The sequence below is a fragment of the Pseudorca crassidens genome, chromosome 11 (assembly GCF_039906515.1).
Source record: "Pseudorca crassidens isolate mPseCra1 chromosome 11, mPseCra1.hap1, whole genome shotgun sequence".
Taxonomy (NCBI): domain Eukaryota; kingdom Metazoa; phylum Chordata; class Mammalia; order Artiodactyla; family Delphinidae; genus Pseudorca; species Pseudorca crassidens.
The window spans coordinates 59,327,273-59,347,904 of NC_090306.1; the positions used below are offsets into that span (position 1 = coordinate 59,327,273).

General features: G+C 45.8%; 1 protein-coding gene and 1 long non-coding RNA gene across 2 annotated transcripts in view; one reads left to right on the plus strand and one right to left on the minus strand.

Moving 5' to 3' along the window:
• The first annotated feature begins 1,202 nt into the window (after positions 1–1,202).
• Positions 1,203–12,925, plus strand: LOC137202193 (uncharacterized). The gene is made up of 3 exons (XR_010932485.1): positions 1,203–1,220; positions 5,506–5,589; positions 9,613–12,925. It is a non-coding gene; the product is annotated as an uncharacterized lncRNA (long non-coding RNA).
• Positions 3,155–20,632, minus strand: part of BEST3 (bestrophin 3) — a 67,102-nt gene continuing 49,624 nt past the window's right edge. The window contains exon 10 of the mRNA XM_067697313.1: positions 3,155–5,634. Coding sequence (XP_067553414.1) covers positions 5,571–5,634 — 64 coding nt within the window. The 3' untranslated portion in view covers positions 3,155–5,570. The remainder of the gene's footprint in view (positions 5,635–20,632) is intronic.

The following is a 20,632-nucleotide window of genomic DNA, read 5'->3' on the forward strand; positions in this document are numbered from 1 at the left end:
AGGCCCTGCTTCTTTGCATCACTGGCAGTTGAATCTGATGGAGAGATCTCACTGGCCACATGCACACCCTAACGTAAGAGAGGCTAAGGTTGAGGTTTTGGATTTTGTGATGGGGGGTGGCCTTTTTCCACCACCAAGATTCCTAAGGTGAGAAATTCCCCAAACACAGGAAGGTGAGTTGTATACTGACAGCCGAAAAGAATCACAGATACCCATCACAACTAGCCTGTAGTTTTAACTCTGACCCTCCCGTGGCTGTCTGACCTTGCACAGTTAATTTTTCTTCCTATATCTACAGGACTATTGGAGCAGTTTATTAAAGCAGACTTACTTAATATGGAATATATGTGGATTTCCCAGAGCTGGAACATGGCTAGTTTCCTAAACAATTGTGTAATGTTAAAAGACTGAATGGAAGCATTATAATCTTAAGGCCTTCAAAAGAATCCAGGAACATTCAGTGTGACAGCTGTATCAGCAGATGACAATACTACTTGGGGAAAATGGTATGTCAATTAAACATTAATGGGTAAGAACTATTTCCATCAGTTACTAGTAAACGTTTATTGAAATGAAATGAAAGCAATCTATCAAAACAGGACTCCTACTAGGTAGCATTTTGTTAGCCTGGTTCTGTTATGTACTTAAAAGGAAAAAAGAAAAGATTTCATATTACTATAATCTATAATTTAGATTTATGATTAATTCTGACTTTTACTATCTTATTATGGTTTATGAGATGGCAGTACAGTTTAGTATTAAAAGCAAAAAGGTTTTGGCATTAAAGAGCCCTTGTACAGTTTGAACCTGGACTCTGTTATTTATTAGTTTGGGGGCTTTGGGCAAAGTTTCTGTGCCTTGGTCTCCTCATCTTGGGAATGAGGAGAATTCCCATGAGGAGAAATGGGAATCACCTTGGGCTCCACCTCATTGAGTTACTGCGAGGATTAAATAAGATAATGTACTTAAAGTAATTAGCACAGCATCTGACTTACTAACCATGAGCAGGTATTATTGCTGTGCTTTCTTAAGACACTGTGCTGGGCTCATTGAAGAGTGAGTGAGCTGCAAATGTGTCCTCTGCCTACAAGCTGCCTACAACCTGAGCGAGTGCGTGGCTTAGCGACCCCCTGTCAGCTGAAGTAGAGCTGGGGTTTTGGAAGACTTCTGGGAATGTTTGCCCAGCATCTTGAACAGGACAGACACACAGTTGGCACTTGGTAAGTGTATGTGAATTACCGGAATGGATAGACTAAGTATCTGATGAGAGGCAATTGTATGCTTACACAATAAAGCCAAGGTAACCTGGGACCCTGTTTTCACATGGTGTTGCATCAAAAAAAAAAAGTCCTACAGCATCCCAAAATAATGAAACCCAATTTAAATCTTTATCATAGTCACTTGGGAAACTGCAGAGGACAGATCACTTTCACGATGCCCAGCATTTCTTCTTAAGACTCCCTCTGCCTGCCTTTCCCTCCTCCATCTCCCACCGAGGCGCTCTCCCTGAGCACTGCCTCCATACTGTTCCAGGGGCTACGGGAGATGGTGCGGCCACCCTGCCCCAGCTCCCCGCCGTTTTCCTATTCCCACTCCCTGGCAGGCTGTCCTGTCTCACTTTCTCCTCGCTCTCTTTGTAGCCATTCTTTTTCTCCCCCAAACAGCTGTCAGCAGCCCTTTGAGGGCTGTCTCCAGATTGCATTTTCTCAATTTGCACAGTAAAGACCCAGAGCAGATGGGAAACCTCATTTGGGCACTTCCTGGGGGGCAGCCCAGACCGAAAATACCAGGCAGATCTGAATATCCCATTGCTTGTGTGGTTCTTGTTGCTCTGCAGATGGTTCCCCCTTCCAGGAGCCCTGTTCTCCCTCCCCTCTCCTTCCACTGGATTTCAACACCAGGATTCCCCAGAAAGCCGGTTTCCAAGGCAGAAAGGGTCCCATCCTTCTTACTGACAGAGCAGAAGGGCAGTCCCGGAGACCCCTTCCCACTGAGGCTCCGCCTGTGGGAGTTGAAATCATTTAACCCTTTCTAGTGGATTTTTTCTGCTGTCTGGGTTTGTCCTGCCCTTGTTACCGAACTGAACTTCGGTCCGCTTGCCCTCCCTGCAGCAAAGCCAACCTACTGACACCAAGTTGTGGTGAAGGAACGTAAGTGCTTACTGCAGGACCAAGCAAGGAGAATGGGCAGTTCATGCTCAAAAGACCCGAACTCCCCGATGACTTTCAGGGAAGGCTTTTTAAAGATAACATTTGGGGTGAGGGCTGCAGGTTCCCTTGAACCAAAGGGTGTATGTTTGTGTGTGTGTATGTGTGTATATGTGCATATCTGTATGTGTGTGTATTTATGTGGGTATGTATGTATTGCACATGTATGTATAGGTGTGTGTATCTGTGCATCCCTGCAAGTGTGTATTTATATGTGTATGTATATATGTGGTTTGCATGTATGTAGTGTGTGTGTGTGTGTGTGTGTGTATGTGTGTGTGTTCCCTTGAAAATCTTTTCAGGCCAGCTCCTGTTCTTCAGGTCTCAGCTTAATGGGTATTTCCTCAAAGAGGATCTCCCTGACCACCTTATTTGAGCTGGCTGCTTCCACTCCCCAGTTTCTCTCCACTTAGCTCTTACCACAATTTGTGATTGTTTTATTTACTTCTTAGTTCTCTTTTTTTTTTTTTTTTTGTGGTACGCGGGCCTCTCACTGTTGTGGCCTCTCCCGTTGTGGAGCACAGGCTCCGGGTGCGCAGGCTCAGCGGCCATGGCTCACGGGCCCAGCCGCTCCGCGGCATGTGGGATCCTCCCGGACCGGAGCACGAACCCGTGTCCCCTGCATCGGCAGGCGGACTGTCAACCACTGCGCCACCAGGGAAGCCCTACTTCTTAGTTCTCTTGCTGCAGGAGACCTGCCTGAAGGCAGGCCTTGTGCCAATCCTGTTCACTGTTGAATGCTTAGCACTAACGACAGCACCTCAAACAAAGTGGGCATTAATTTACTCAACAAATAAGGACAGAATTCCCTGCCTTCCTGGAGCATTTGAATGAAAGAATGAGTAATGTATTACTCTCAGTTTGATAATGTAAACTCAAATTGCTGGTAGCCAATGACTTAATATATTTATGAATCCATAGATTTTTTTCCCTTACCATCGATGATCACTGAGGTAAAAGAGAGTGGCTCTGAGAAAGACTCAGAATTTATTGAGAATAGTTAACAAGATATACACAGGGTTGGAAAAACCTGGAAAGGAGCTCATATTTGCTTGGCAACCTGTAGGATAAACTCCAATTTTGTGCTTTCCTAGAGCACAATGCTGGGATGAAGACGAAGATTTCCCCTGAGAGTTCAGCCTACCACTATGAAATGTGCCTGCTCTGTGGACTTGCCCACAGCTGGATTCCAGAGAAGTCTCCCAAAGTACTCTGTGAAGTTGATTAGATTCTCACTCAATGTCGAACTGCTGGAACCTGTTCAGTAGCATTGCTGAGCTAAGACAATTATTCTGAGAAAGGGGGCTTCAGAAGTGAGCAGTGAAGTGAAACACGAACCCTGAAGGAGTTCCATCAACTCGATTCACAACTCACGGATGGAGAGCCAGGGGGAAATGAACAGAAGTAGGAAAGGCAGCCTTTTTATAGCCTGTGTGTGAGTGAAAGGAACCAAAGCCAGGAAGATGGACCTTGAGGGGACTCAATCCCTACGAACCAGCAATGAGGGATACGCTCTCTGAAGCTGTGCTTCTTGACGGCCCTGCATAACGAACGGGCCTTACTCGTGATTACAGCCTAAGGCCATTTCAGTGACCATCTGCCCCCTGCTTTACGGAGTAGGATTTGCTATCAGAACATGGCTCAGTCCTTCTTACTTCATTGGCATGTTTCCTGGCTCTATAAGGTTTAGTGCAGCCCTTTGAGTAAATAGGTCCTTCTAGTTTATCAGCCTTTGCCAGTGGTTTTTAACTAGTGGTGGGCTTGCCCTTCAGGAGACAGCTGGCGATGTCTGAAGACAGTTCTGGTTGTCACAGCTGAGAGAGTGCTCCTGGCATCTGACAGGTAGAGGCCAAGGACCCTGCTAAACATTCTCCAATGCACAGGACAGCACCCACAGCAAAGAGTTATCTGGCCCAAAATGTCAATAGTGCCAAGGTTACCCTGGGTTATCCAAAAGCCGGAAGTTTTCTTGCAGGGAAATGCATCACTGTAACTGGAAAATGGGTACAACAGCTAGTATTTCATCTTCTTGACTAGAATACTTTTTTTTTTCAGTTGTAGGGAAGATTTTCTTTCAATTTAATAAAGAGAGGTAAGATTGACTAGAAATACCCCATATTTAAGTATATTTTCAGGAATGTCCTTTGGCATTTTTGATACTCCTAGATCTTCCTGATAAGTAAAGGGTTGATAATAGGAAAGCAGCTTTGGGTTTGGACCTGTGAAATTTGAATTAACTTAAACCTTATAAAGGAATCACGAAGTCTCTTGGAAGCTGTGCTTTGTTTTCTCGGGGAATGGGGGGTAGGAGAGTAGCAGGTGTATAGATCTTTTAATGCATTTTCCAGTAGAAATTATGCTATAAATGGTGATATCCCAGGTTAATCTCTAAGGGTTGTCTTAACCCACAGAACAGAAGTGTGCTGGTGATGCAGTGATGGCAGTCTTACTGACTATTGTGTGTAAGATGGTTTCTGAGGAAACGGATTCTGAGCTGCAGCTCAAGCGTCCGTCCAGTAGCTAGAGGTGATTTCAGAGGATGGTAGATGCTACTAAACTCTGGGGCCACCTGGAGCTGGGCACATTGCTGCCTCAATGCAACCAGGATTCTGTCAACAAGGAAGAAAGGAGAGGTTAGGTAGGAAACCAGCATTGCCTGCCATGGGGACGTCTGTTGTGTGTGGGTTGGCAGTTAGGCTTGGAATTTTAGTTCGACCGTTTCCTGTCTTTCTGGCCTTGGGGAACTTGCTGAACCTCTTTGAAAGTCTTTCTACATTTATCAACTGGAGATGATATTAATATCATGGTGGAGATTAAATGACAGTAAATACCTGGAACACAGAAGCTTAATACATGTCAACTTTTCCCCCTCCGACTGCAAACTTTCTTATCAATACTTGGTTGATACCACCTCACATCTTTAAGGCATGTCAGTATTTGCCCAAGTTTGTGGTCAGCTCTAGCCACATGGTTAAAACTACTGCCAATGTAGAACCTTCTAGGATTGATGGAACAAGCTCATAACTTTGGGAACCAGTGAGCTATCAAAAAGCCTGGAGCATTGCAAGCAACCACTGAACAAGGACAATGAAACTGGTCCTGGTGGCTCTGGTGTCTTTAAGGTCATCATGGCATGGAGAGCTAAGGGAAGCTTGGCGCAGCTGGAGGCTGTGACATCGTCTCTCCATGACTGACACCTACCATCCTCCACACACTGCTGAGTTGATGTTGAAAGAGATGAACTGAAACAGGGTGGGACTGACACCACGAGCTCACTCATCCTTCTCTATCTTTTCAGGATTTCTTTGATCCAAGTTAAGTCCCGCAGACATCATCTTGGAGAAGCAGGGACCTTGGAGGAGTTCATGGAAGGCCACCAACCGTAAGTTTTTGCTTGTAGACATCTGTGATGCTTCCCTCAGGAAGTCTATTTATAGGAGAGAATGACAGAAGAGCAGTTATGTGATTACAAGACTATATTATGTGAGTAGATTGGGGATCTGGAGACATCTGGCTCTGAAAGGCCACAAACCAACCTGGACTCCCCAGAGGCTGTGTTTTTCTCTTGTTGGAGAGTTTCTTTCTTTAATTAAAAAAAAGTGTTTTTTTGGCCCAACCAGGGATCGAACCCAGGCCCTCAGTGGGGAAAGTGCGGAGTCCTAACCACTGGACCACCAGGGACTTCCCTCTCCCATTTACTTTTGGAAGGAACAGTGGCATGGGCTCAATATTGCTCCATCTCAGGTGTCTTTGAGACAGGAGGGCTTAGTCTGAGTCCTGGTCAGTTAGGATCATATTGATGGGATGGGGTTGATACTGCGGGAGGGGCTCCAGACTTGGACTCTGCAGATCTGTGTTTGCATTACTCTATGGCCTTGGGCAAGTTGTTGAACTTCTTGCTCTTCTTTTCCTCATCTGGAGACAAGAGGGTTGGACCAGGTGGTCCGTAAGGTCCCCATCAAGCTTGGCAACAGGGACTTCCCACTGCATCACTTTGGAGTCATCAGACATGTATCACTCAGCTGCAAATGCAGGGAAGTGTGGGGTAAATGGAGTGGGGACTGTGCTTAGAAAAACATCGTTGTTTTTGCTTCAGTTTAAATTCTGGGACACTAAGTTAAAATGGCAAAGAGCTTGACCCAGTCTCCTTTTGTGTAACCCCCTCCGAGACAGTTAGGGGGGCCAGCATGACAAATGAAAAGAAGATGTATAGGGTTTGGAGTCAGAAAAATTTGAGTTTGCATATCAGGTCTACCATTCAGTGGGCAGAAGGTAAACAAATTCTCTGAGCCTTAGTTCACTTACGTGCAAAATTGGAATAATAACACCTACAGCATGGGATTGTCCCCAAGTCAATACAATAATGTGTTTAAAGTATTTTGCACACAGGAGATGCTTGAAAAGGGTTAATATTATTATCCTCTTATTATTAATGTTACTATTAGCTGTTGGGTTATGTTTATTCTGAGGAGTTCTAATAGATGCCCAAGTGAGCTGAGCCCTGAGCCAGCTCTGGGGCTGTTTCTCTCAATTCCTGGGCCCTACCTGGCTTCCTGGTTTGGTGTTGGGAAGACCTAAAACTGACCGGGCCAACTCTACATCCTTTTGGTTCACTATCTACTCTCCCAACTCCTCCCACCATGATGATTAAAACATAAATTAATCCTACGGTCTCTCAAGCAGATATTTGCTTCCTTACAGCAAAAAAAAAAAAAAGTCCCTTTATCGGCCTTAAATGGTATGCTTTGAAATGTTGGCAAGATGCTATTGTTTGAATAGTCTTATGTCCTCCTTATGTACAATGTCTTATGCCTCCCTTCCTGGGGCAGAAAGCAATATCACACCGGCTTCTCTCAGCTGGGGAATGAGCTGGCGTTTTACAAGTCCTTTGATTAAAAGTTTTCGATGGTGGTCTACAAACCTGCAGAAAATGAGCCCTAAGGCAAACCAGTGGAAGTGGCTTGTTGTTCAGCGGCTATACCTTGGGACAGAGCTGGCTTGCTCCTTTGTCAGAAGAACAGCCCTGAAAAGAATGCCTTTCTCTAAAAATAGGACAGTTGGAGGCATAGCTGCACCAGCAGATAGTCTTCCCAGCGGCTTTGGGACAGGCCAGCTGATAAGGCTTTCTGCTCCGGGTGCCCCAGATTACTCACAGCTGTTTTCTAGACCAAAGGGCGCTGGGGATGCTGGCCTCACGCCACACGTCAGGTGCTCTTCATCACACACTACCCGGGAGGCAGCCGTCGGCTTCATCAGCTATGGAGCCTTGCCCGCCCTCTAGAAGGGATGAGGAAGGGTTGGCAACCTGAACAGTAGGCACATTCCAAAACCCAGCAACCTCTCTGTTTTACTTTATATGTACATATTTTTTTCTTTTTTACTTCAATCAAAAGTTGGGTTGCCCTTCCATTAGAAGTTGGGAGATGGTATAACGCGGTGGTTAAAGGGGTGCGCTCTGGAACCAAACTCCTGGATTTGAAGCCTGTGTTTTATTTGGTTTTCTAATTAATACACTGTATTTTTTTTTTTTTTAATACACTGTATTTTTAAGAGCCGTTTTAGGTTCACAGAAAAATTGAGCAGAAAGTACAGAGAGTTCTTATCTACCCTGCCGCCCGCAACCTCCCCCATTATGAACATCCTACACCACAGTGTATATTTGTTACAATCAATGGACTCACATTCACACATCATTCTCACCCAAAGTCCATAGTCCAACTGGGGTTCACTCTTGGTGTTGTACATTCTTTGGGTTTGGACAATGTATAACGACATGTATCTCCTGCTGTAGCATCGTACAGAGTAGTTGCACTGCCCTAAAATCCTCTGAGTTCTGCCTATTCATTTCTCCTTCTCGCATGATAGGCAACCACTGATCTTTTTATTGTCTCCGTAGTTTTGCCTTTTATGTCATATAGTTGGAATCATGCAGTATGTAGCCTTTTCAGATTGTCTTCTTTCACTTAATAATATGCTGTTAAGTTTCTTCCATGCCTTGTCATGGCTTGATAGCTCATTTCTCTTTAGCGCCGACTAATACTCTATTGTCTGCACGTACCACAATTTACCCATTCACCTACTGAAGGACATCTTGGTTACTTCCAAGTTTGGGCAGTTATTTATAAATATCTGTGTGCAGGTTTTTGTGTGTATATAGGTTTGAGTAAACGTCAGGGAACATGATTGCTGGACTACATGGGAAGAAAATGCTTAGTTTTGTCAAAAACTACCAAACTGTCTTCTAAAGTAGCAATAACATTTTGCATTCTCACTAGCAATGAATGAGAGTTCCTGTTTCTCCACATCCTTGCCAGCATTTGGTATTGTCAGTGTTGTGGATTTTTGAAGGCTTAGATGATCTGAGGCAAGTTACTAAACCTCTCTGCCTTGGTTTCCTAATTTGTGAAACCCGGAAAACAGTAGCACCTCCATTATTGGGTTTTCGTGAGGATTAATTAAAGTAACCCATGTAAGGCATGTAGGACTGGGCTGGCCTATGTAAATTCTCAATAACCATTAGCTGTGTTGTTTGGATCAGTTTGGATTTCTGTTCTAAAAAGCACTTGAGATTCTTGGGCACAAAATGATGTTTAGGTTAGGGGTGGATTCCACAAAGCTATTTTAATAATAAGAGTCAACCACATGCCATTCACCATGCTGAGGACTTCATATACCATCTCATTTGAATATTACAGAGTAGATACCAGCATTGCTCTCCATTTTCAGATGTGGAAATTACCACCTAGAGAGGTTGAATTAACTTAGCTAAGGTCACCCAGCTCAGAAGTAGAGTTGGGACTTGAACCTGAGTTTATACAGTACCAAAATCCAGCACTTAGCCCCTTGCGACACTGTCCCTAACCTGGCGTCCCTGCCACCTTGCACCTTTGGTTTGGAAATTTAGATTTACAGGGTTACAGTCTTCCCAAACCATTCTCTAGTTAAGCATTAAGCCAGGCCCACGTGTTAGAATTAATTGCACCCCAAACTTGACACATTAACATGATCATATTGAAGTCCAGGTCAACTGGTTTGTTCTGCTGAGGGCTCAGCCAGTCTCTGGTCTTTGCACATGCTGCTCCGTGCTTCCCCCACCTCTTCATCTGGCTAGCTTCCACTCTCCCCTCAGGTCTTGTCTTAGACATTACTTCCTACAGTGAGACTTCTGGGTTAGGTGCACTCCTTTGCTGCCTTAGCACCCTCTCTTTTCCCTATTGTAGCTCTTGTCACCCTGTATTATAGTTTTATGTCTGGCTCCACGAGTGCAGATACCCTATGGGTCTTGCTCACTGACGTATGCCCAGCCCACATGACGTGGACTTAATGAGTATTAGTGGAATGAAAGACTGAATGAATGCAAGGGGCTGGTGTTGGGCTGCAGTATGAGTTTGGTGTATTCTTACAGGCCCAGTCTCTGGGGTTGTCAGCCCTGACACCCGACTGCAGAAATTCACAATGGTGTTTGACTTAGGATCATCCAGCTTCTGGGTCCCTTCGTCCTATTGCTTCAGCAAGGCATGCAGTAAGGAATGACATGGATAGGGGAGTTGTAGCACTTGAGTAGACTCTTGGGCAATGAAGTCCTTTTCCCCAACTCACTTACTCTGCAACAAGGCATGGGCCCCAGATGGGCTTAACACAGTCTCTGGTCTCTATGTTCTTCAGGGGTGTCCCACAATGACCTTCCCAGGGTCTCACCTCGGGGTAAATCAGTTGGTACTTGATGGTTTGGCCATATTGGTTGTTAAAAGGTAAACTGATATTTCCATATCAGCTGGTAAAGAACCCTTTCCCAGAGGCTGCTAAGTATTCTTTCCATTGCTCCAGTTTCCCTGCCCCTGTCCTAGGACCCCTCACCTCCCCACAATCCAGGAAACAAGGTGGTAACACCTGGTACAACAGGAAGCTCCCAAGACCCTGTTTCAGCTCCATGGCTGGCACCATATTGCTTCAGTCTGAGTCTTTACATAATTTGAGTATTACCCCTGGTATGGTCCGTCTGTATTCTTGGGAAATGGCACAGGAAGGAGGGGAGAGAGGTGAGGGGAGCAAGAGAGAACTCAGGCAGTGTCTCTGCTCCGCTGGCACTTGCACAGAGCTAAGAGGATGCAGGAATTTGGACATGCCAGGTGAATGACTAGTTGTTTACATGTGGTGTCCAGCTACCCACTGCACAGACAGCTGCTCTACACCCTCCTTCACTAGCTCTCTGTAGAAGATTTCGAGAACAACAGCCACCATACACTGAGGTCTTTCTGTGTGCTCAGTACTCAACTAAATGGCTATTTACTTTTCCTGACAACTCTGTGAGTATGAACAATTATTATCCTCATTTTCCAGATGAGGAAACAGGTCTGAGAGGTTAAGTTGGCACCCAGGTCACGGAGCTAGTAAGTGACAAAGTTGGGAGTCTGACTCTGGAGGCCCCGCAGGGACTGCATTCATAGGGAGTATCTTAGTTCTAAGGTAGAGGCACAGAGGCTTCTGGTGAGGGGAAGGCGCTTTTCAAGAAACAGTGCAGAAAAATGGAACAGGTTCATGAGAAGGCTGCCACAGAACCATGTCACTATGGTGGCCAGAGGAAAACTTCCCAAGAATCCTAGGTCCTGTGGATGGCTGCCCTGGGGCTCTCCATGGTCTGAGCCTCTGTGCTGACAGAAGTGAGTCAGCTCCAGTCCCCAGAGTTCCCTCTGGGACACCTCCCCTGAGGGCAGTGCATTCAGAAGACTGAACCTGTGACCTGTCCTGAGGTTTCATGCTCAGTCTCCATAGCAACCCTGGCTCTCTGGGTGGTGCCCCAGGGCAGGCTAGGGTATTACAGAGCTCCTGGCTGGGAGCTCTAGGTCAGACTCTTGCTGGATGTCCAAGTAAATACCTGTTGCTTTGAGTAAAAAATGTGAAACTCACATCTAAGAACAGAAAATTCTTGAAGGAAAAAAAATCTTAAAGAATATTCTTCAGGGAATTCCCTGGAAGTCCAGTGGTTACGACTCAGCACTTTCACTGCAGGGGCCCGGGTTCTGTGCCTTGTTGGGGAGCTAAGGTCCTGCAAGCTCTGCAGCACGGCCAAAAAACAAAAACAAAAATTCAAACCTTTTGGGACTTCCCTGGTGGCACAGTGGTTAAGAATCTGCCTGCCAATGCAGGGGACACGGGTTTGATCCCTGGTCCAGGAAGATCCCACATGCTGCGGAGCAACTAAGCCCGTGCACCACAATTACTGAGCCTGTACTCTAGAGCCTGCGAGCCACAACTACTGAGCCTGTGTGCCGCAACTACTGAAGCTGCGTGCTGCAACTACTGAAGCCTGCATACCTAGAGCCCGTGCTCCGCAACAAGAGAAGCCACTGCAGTGAGAAACCTGCGCACTGCAACGAAGAGTAGCCCCTGCTCACCGCGACTAGAGAGAAATCCCGCATGCAGCAACGAAGACCCAACGCAGCCAAAAAATAAATAAATAAATGTTAAAAAAAAGAATATTCTTCAATGAAGAATTTATATTATACCTTGCTCATAATTAAGGGAAAAAAAGATGAAAAGGAGAAAAAAAAGATTGAAAGAAAGCATTTTTAAAGTGCTGATATGGTTTTTATAATAGGCAATTTATTTTTCTTTCCAATTTTTCCAAAATATGTAATGTGTTTACTTTTAAATGAAAAACATAGATATTTAAATTCCCCCTTAAGTTCTAGGATGGCTTATGTCTTTCTTTAGGAGTTAGAAAGGGATAGATGCCCAGGAGGAGACCAGCCAACCTCCTCCGCCCTTGGTGACTTTTAGTAAATCACCTGATTGCTTTGATCAATTTCTCCTTTGTAAAACGGGGAAAACAGTAGAATAGTAGGACTTCATAAGATTAGGATGAGCAGGGAATGGGTTAATCTGGGTAATTTTTATTAGGTCTGGCTCATGGTAAATGCTCCTGGTAAGTGTCAGTTATTCTGATCACTGGCTAACTAGCTCATGGTGTTAGTTATTCTCATAATCGTCAGTGTTATTATGACCACCAGAGGGCACTCCTGGCTCTGGGAGTCTGCCTGGGGATACGGTGTTTCATGGGACACCAGGATTCCAGTGTTGTGTGCCTGTCCTAGGTAGGTAGATGTGAGAAGAAAGCACACAGATGCCCCTTCCTCCCTTGTTGATCTTTAAGTTTCCGGCCATGTGCTGAGAAAGAAATCAGCTTTAGAGTTGGAAGGGCTGACCTTCTCTAGCAGTGGTGGAAACTGACTATGTCGTCACTCCCAGAAATGCACATGGCATTCAGATCTTTCCTCTAGAGTTCCCACAGACAAGGAGGGCAGACGTTTTCCCTTCAGTACCTGACAGGGACCTCCTGGGGATGGTGAGGGTGGATGGCGGGAAGGTGAGCGGGCCTGACAGAGGGAAGTTAGGTGTGGTGGACAGAGGAGAGGCCCATATTCTCTGTTTTACAGGTTGCTGGCTCTGGGAGGCCACATGGAAAGAGGGTAGAATCCCCGATTAGTTAAATTCCTAGGCAATTTCATGCAATAACGTGGCTTCATTCTCTGTGAGTTGGTGACTCCACGACCTCTCTCCAGCCCTGAGCTCTCTTCTAAGCTCCAGACTTGTCTGTCTATCCAGTTGTCTATTTGATTGTCTTCTTGGATGGGGTTTAATATACATGAAATAAAACTGTTCCTCCTGACTATTAACAGCAAGTACCAACTACTACTGCAACAAAAACAAAACAAAGAGTGAGCCTGTATTCTCAAAATGTCATTCATTTACTAAACAAGTACTCCTTGAGTGTCCACCCAGTGCCAGACAGTGGACTCGTCTCTGGGGGGGGTGGGCGGGTAGAGCAGTGAACACAACAGACGCACCCCCCCCATCACCGGGCTACATGAAGAGAAGCCGAGTGTCTATGGCAAGGAAGCTGACTATGCTGCTCTGCTGTGCACTGGTGAAGAGCAAAGCACACAAAAATATGAGGAGTGTTGCGCTCGCTTCTGGGCACACATTTGAGTAGAGCCATTGTGAAATTATGACACATCCAGCAGAGAGAGATCAGGATGTGAAGGGACTCAAGATCATGAGATGCAAAGAACAATTTGGGTCTTGGTTTGGCAAGATTTGGTCTCAAGAAAACACTGTGTGTGTGTGTGTGTGTGTGTGCGCGCGCGCGCGTGCTCTGGGAGCTTGTATAGATGCACCATAATGGCGTTCTTCAAATGTCTGAGGCTAGTCCCGAGTGTGGAGAAGGATGGACTACTTAGGTATGGACTCAGAGGCAGACTGAGAACCAGTGGGATCTGGTTGCAGCTTTCCTTCCAGGGTGGAGAAGGCCATTTCCCGAGTGTGACGTTCCAGCGTACAGTGGCTCGCTTTGCGGAGGTGAATTGTCTTTCCCTTGAGGGATTCGGCTAGATGAATCTTGGCAGGGATATTATAGGGAGAATTCTATCACACAGTGGGGCACCGAACTAGGTGATGCCAAGATTTCCTTTCCACCCCAAGGTTCTGGGAACTGGCAGATCAATGGCATAGAGACCCAACATGAATGCATTCACTGTCACCAGCCTGGTGCCAGCGGGCTATCAGCAGCCTCTGAGGTCTGTTCCTTGGTGTCCTGCAGATGAAGAGACTCTCTATTCAATAATGTCCCATTGATTCAAAAAGAGAGGAGCAGCTAGATCTGAGGGGCCCCAAGATATGATGAGGCTGAAGCCCCCAGCTCGGCTCAGACTGGGGCATTAGGCTTCTTTTGCTGCAGCCTTGCCTTCTCTGTCCCCATCCTGATCTACCTCCCTCACCTGGCTAACATCCCCAGGCACCGGCTCACCCAGGACGGGAAGGAGCTTGTTCAGTCACCTCCTTGATCTCAGATAACACACTCATCTTTATTGCATTTTCCCTCCTGATAAGCCTCTTAGCTGCCGATTTCTTGGTTGTTCTCTTTGGTAAACAATGTATTTGGGGCTTCCCTGGTGGCGCAGTGGTTGAGAGTCCACCTGCCAATGCAGGGGACACGGATTCGAGCTCTGGTCTGGGAAGATCCCACATGCTGCAGAGCAACTAAGCCCGTGTGCCACAACTGGTGAGCCTGCACTCTAGAGCCCTCGAGCCACAACTACTGAGCCCGCATGCCACAACTACTGACGCCTGCGCTCTAGAGCCCACGAGCCACAACTACTGAGCCCGCACACCACAACTACTGAAGCCCACGCGCCTAGTGCCTGTGCTCCACAACAAGAGAAGCCACCGCAATGAGAAGCTCATGCACTGCAACAAAGAGTAGCCCCCGCTCGCCGCAAGTAGAGAAAGCCCGCACACAGCAATGAAGACCAAACGCAGCCAATAAATAAATAAATAACAAAAAAACCAACCTATATGGAAGAGATTTTAAATGTTAACAGAGATTTTAAGAAATAAGTGTGTGAGACGGGCTGTCCTCAGCCCCAGTCTGGTGACGCCCCTGGGATTACTGAGGCTGTGTGGGCCTGCTGTTCAGTGTAAGGAGGGTCCAGGCCACCCACAGCCCTGGGGGCACTGGGTGGGCCTGGGAGGTTGTATGGGACACCCTTTCCCCATTTTGGGCTGCTAGGGAATGCCCCTGCTTTCATTCCTCTCTGTGGCCTTTGCCTTTGCAAGTGGAGTTTGCTATATGCTGTTTTATCAAATGGGCTTAAGGCAGAAAATTTAAGAAATTATGTACCTAGATCTTTGACTCAGCAAGAGTCATTTTTGTGCTTCGGGGAAGAAACCTTAAACATTCTCAAATCTTACTTTTGTTCTAAAGTTAAGCCCATTTCTTTAAATAACAATAAAGATAGTTAACAATTATTGGGCCATAACTTTGCACCAGACCCTGAATTAATTGCTTTAAATAAAGTATTTCATTTAATTGTAAAAACAACCCGATGAGGAAGGTACTGGCATGAATGTCATTTTACAATTGATGAAATTAGGGCTAAGGCACATTGAGTAGCTTGACCAGGTTGCACAGTTAGTAAGTGTCTGAGCCTGACTAGAACCCGCTACCCCAGTTCTTAATCACCATGCTATTTAATAACATGATGATATAATAATGAGAGCAAACATTCATCAAGTGCTTACTATATGATAGGCAATGTACTATGAGTTTTGTATGTACTAACTCATTTAATACTCACAATAATAGGGATTACTATTATCCCCATTTTATCTGTGAGGAAACCAAGTCACAACAAGGTTAGGTAACTTCACAGATAGTGGTGGATCTGGGATTTGAACCCATGTAATCTGAGTCCAAAAGCTCACATTCTTACTCTCTATGTTCTCTTCTTAACACAGGTTGATTAGGCCACATTTGAAGTTTAGTTTTATCAGTGGAACATAAAGTAAAAACAAGAGCTCACTCTGTTTTCTGCACCCTTGGTATAGTGTGGACCACAAAAGACGAATAACTTACTTAACCTTTACCACTGACCAACAGAAGTGCACCCTGTCTACTGAACACCACATCAGAAAGGTGTGAGCGTGGTACCCAGCCAGCCTCGTGTTGTGGATGCAGGGTGGCTGTGATGCCCACATGACCCACGTCTGCTCTTTTTGATTCCAGGAGGCCCTGAGGCATGGGATTGTGTGTATCCGCAGCTTTCACGTTCTAGGTGTCACCACCAACTCTGGATGGCTCTGGATCTTAGGAGCTGTGTTTATATCAGAATTGTACTACATGTTTGATGGGGTACCAACAGGGTGGGGTTTGCAAGAGCTGTGCATGGGGGTGGCATCGACCCCCTTGGCCTTGGGTAGTGGGTGAGGAAGCTTCCAGAACCGCCCTGGTGGCTGTGGGGCTGACCCCCATAGAGGCTGATGGGACAGAGGGAGAGGGTCACTTCTAATCTGACGCTGGGCTTTCTACTCTTTGTTCTCAAACTCCTCAGGGCTCTTCCCGCAGACTCTCTGAGTATCCCTTAGAGTATATTCTGAGGAAAGCGACCCTGGACTTGGTGTTGGCTAAAATACAAGCCAATGCCCTTCTGGGAAAGCACTACGAACAGGGGAGTGTTCTTCTCTCTTGTATTTGGTGCTTCTCCGGACATCCGGTCTTTTATCAGTTTCCTTTATGGCTTTTAGAGGTTTTATTTCCCAGGCAGTGAGTGGGTTTGATCTACTTCCCCGCCATCACTTGCCCCTACTCCAGCAGGCTTTACCAACTATGGCTTAGCTGTTTCTTCTTCTCCCACTTACTGACTTGCCCTTTTCCCTAGGAGAGTGAAGTCGGCTTTTAAAAATTACACATCCTCTCCCCTCCCCTCCCTGTGGAGCAGCCCCTGTTATTCAGTGCTCCGTGCCACTTGCTCTGGAGCTGACCTCAGAGTGACTGATGGGTCCTGAGGTCGATGGCTGGAAATAGCAGGAGGGCTCCAGGCTGCCTCTGCCCATAGACAGTGACAACCAGCCTGCTGGTGACTATGACCAGCAGCTGCAGCTACGCAAACCCCAGTGGAGAGGCTCAGGTTTCTCCAGTGGGAATAACACAGAAATGACATGCTGTTCTTGGGTCATCTGGGATGTGACAGCCCTACAAGGCCTGCTGCCAGTGGGGCCTGTCAAGCAAGGTTGGTTAGTGTCATGAGTCCCTGTATCTCAAATGATCTGCACTGTTGTTGAGCCAGGGAGAATACTGAGACTGTACAGTTCTCCTGGAGACACAGGTCAGAGAAGAAATGAATGCAGGTTTAACATGTCTGATTGGCAGCGTGGGGCTGCTGGGGTCTATAGCAATCCGTAGAAAGATGCTCTGAGATTATTGGCTTTGCATCTTCTTATTCTTTCCCTCTTTGCACAGTTTAGGGAACTCACAGTGGTTGAGGTCTCCATGGAGCTGGTGATGCTTTAATAAAAGAGTTGCACTCTCAACTTACCCACCAGGGCCAAATAGGCAATGCAACTGATTGAAGTGGGCCTAGCATAGGGCAATGGGGAGTGGTGGAGACTGTGGTAAATTGGAGAATCCTGGCCAAGCAAGAGCTATCCGAAAGTCAGACTCAAACCACCAATCACCACTTTCCCACCACAGACCAAAGCTGTGAGTCTAATTTTGTCTCAGACTGCTAAGTAAAGGAGCTTATTAGTAAACATTAGTCCACTTAATGTAAAAAAAAAAAAAAGACAAAAAACCAGATTCAATAAAATTACTTTGTTTCTACTGGTGCACTTTCTCTTCATGGAAACTGGTACTTCCAGGATGCCCCAGTATAAACACTTGGGTAATGAACATGTCACGTAACCTTACACAGAGTTTAGGCCCTAAAGTCAGCAAACGAGAACACTGGCAGAGTGAAAATTACCGTTGAAAATCTCTTAAGGAGGTTACACGGCAGGCACTTTATTAGTACTTTTTCAGGAAGTCCACATGCCTGGATGCTAAATGTTGTTGGAAGTCTTTCTGTTGAACAGCAGATGAAATGGTTGGCTTGTGTTTAGGAGCCAAGTTGTTTGGGAACTTCTAGTGCTGTGCCTTTAAGCACCGGAGTCACTCTCAGCACATTGGAATTGGGGCTGATCGAGTGGGCTTTACATCTTGCATTTCCCACTCGCTCTGAGGGCTGTGTTCCCTGGGGAGAGGGTGAAAGTAAGGGGGGGTCTTTCCTTTATGTGTGTACACAGTGCTTCTCTTTCCTTTGCCAAGCTCACTTGGTTGAATTCATATGGGTCACACACATTCAATATGATTTCAGCATTCGGAAGGATACACGTGTACACCTCACATGTGCGCAGAGAAGAAGGAATTGGCAGTCTTGCACTGTATCCATACACTTGTTTCAGGCTTTGACTAGTGGCAAAATACAATCCTAGATTGTAGACAAGAGTTTAAGCTTGTTTCAGTGAAGGCAGGGATCATGCAGGCAGGTTTGATTGCAGGGAAGGTGTTTACAGAGAAATAGACTCTGGGGTTGGGCTATTCTTTAGGGAAACAATGTATTTGCCTCATAGTTTATGTACAGACCTGATTTTGCATCCTTCCTCTGCCCATTAACAGCTCTGTGACACGAGTACACTATTTCACTTCCCTGGACCTCAGTTACCTTATCTGTAAAACGAGCATAGTGACACCTCACAGTTTGTTAAGAGAACTAGATATGATAATGTACGTACAGCATTTAAACCGTAGCATTTGGCGCATAATAGGTGTTCAATAAAAGCTGGCTCCCAATGTTACCCACTAGTCTCTGAAGGCTGTCAGTGGGGCTGCTCGAGTGGTTATGGCAATTGACTGCTCAACTACATACAGAAATTTCTGTCCTCCCCTAGTTCATTGTTTTTTGGATGCAGAATAGGGTAGTAGAATCAGCAATGCACCTTAGAGACCTGGGTTGAAATCCCAGATTGAAATTTTAACTGTTGTGAAACCCTTGGCAAGTTATTTAACTTCTCTATTTCTTCCTACACAATGGGTAGTAGTACCTTGTGAGGGTTGATTGAAATGATGTATGTGAAACACGAGGTGCACCCCAAGTACCCAACAGGTGTTAATTCTCCTCTCGCTCGCCCCACTCCCCTTTTTGTTTCTTTCTGCCACTTGGGTCCATTCTCTTAATATTCATCGTGAACGTCTCTTCCTTCCTCACTGTGTATAGAATCTTCAGAAATGTTATTGGAACCAGCCTTTGAGAGGGACCTTAAATCACTTAGTCCAACCACTCATTTCAGAGCTGAACAGGATGAAGTCCCAAGGTCTGAGTAACTTGACTGAGTCTACACAGCTAAGGTTGTGGTCGCATTTGACTGAGATTTTCAGTTTTCCTAACTTTAGATCCAGGTCTAATTTGGTTTATTCATTCATTCATTTTTTTCTTTATTTCAGGCATTCATTCAGCTAAGGTTTTTTTTGTTTTGTTTTGTTTTGTTTGAGTCATTTCAGACACTGTTGTAAGCACTGGGATACACTGGTTGAATAAGACAGTGAATGGAGCTTACATCCCAGTGGGCAGGGCATGGCTGCCTCCTAGGACAGGTCAGCATACGCCCCGTTTCCACTCTGCCTATGAGACTGACCTCTCACAGCTAAACCCGAACCTTCTTCCTTGGTATATAGCCTCTGAACGGGGACCAGGGGAGGCAAACTTATGTCGAAGGCAGGTGAATGTGTCATTTAGGAACTGGCCTGTGTTCTCACATTCTTTCATGATGAAAGTAATCAGAATCCACTTTTACTGGCAAAAAATATGACTGATCCTTTGTTCGAAGGTGTTTTCTAATCTTGAAAAGTGCTTTTCCCTTTGGAGTTTGTAGGGTCCCCTGACCATGTGTATGAATAACAAGCTTATCATTAGTGTCAAGGATGCTGCCCATTTTGGAAAGCTTTGCTTCTTGAGGAATAATGAGAAGGTGAGATTAGTTCTTTTCTGAAACCATCTGCAACTGTCTCAAGCATGGCAGCTGATTCCTAAGAACAGGGCCTGGGTAGCAGTAAATACCTGACATCCACCATCTTTGAGCACAGCCTGGTACAGGAGAGTAAAGACAGACTGTGGGAAAGTCCCAAAGGCCCAGGGCAGTCTCAGCCAGTGAGACAAGTGACGCTGGCCTCCTAGCATAGCACCTCCTCCTCTCCGATCCCGGGCCCTAAATATAGTTTGGTCGTGGACTCCACCACTGTGGATTCGATCCTGCCTCCTTCTGAGTGTGGAAGGGTTCCAGACTATCCCTGTGACACCATCACCTTTTCTTCTTTAACAAGAGCACCTTATGTATCAAGCTTTACTCTTGCAGTTTAATCTCAGCCTGATCAAAGAGATGGCTTATTTTTAGTGGGCTTTTGTGCAGAGGTGTGTCGGAAGAGTTTACACACTCCAGGCACCAAAGGGGAAAAATCACCAGTTGAAAGATAACAAGAGGGGGATGCATTTAGGAGAAAACTTTATTTAGTGGGGAGGAGCATGAGTTTTATGAGGTTAAGGGTCGGCTTTCTTTTTTCCCATTCATACCACGCTATCTTTCAGTTCTCTCCATTGCTATTTTGTTTCAAACCAGTGCCTCTGATTTACAGGAAATATGTAGAACTTATTAGATGTGATTGTTTAGTAGGGAGTATTGGGGGGAAATTGGCTCACTCTATGGAGAAAAATAAACCAGATCCCTACCTAACATTATAAAGATAACAGAGGGCTTCCCTGGTGGCGTAGTGGTTGAGAGTCCGCCTGTCGATGCAGGGGACACAAGTTCATGCCCCGGGCCGGGCACATCCCACATGCCGCGGAGCAGCTGGGCCCGTGAGCCATGGCCGCGGAGCCTGCGTGTCTGGAGCCTGTGCTCCGCAACAGGAGAGGCCACAGCAGTGAGAGGCCCGCGTACCGCAAAAAAAAAAAGAGATAACAGAAAAAAGGGTGGGAGAATATTGTAACATGATGTGGAGAAAGATTTCAAACAACTTTCAAAAACGTAAAACAAAAAAAAGGATGAACTTGATTATA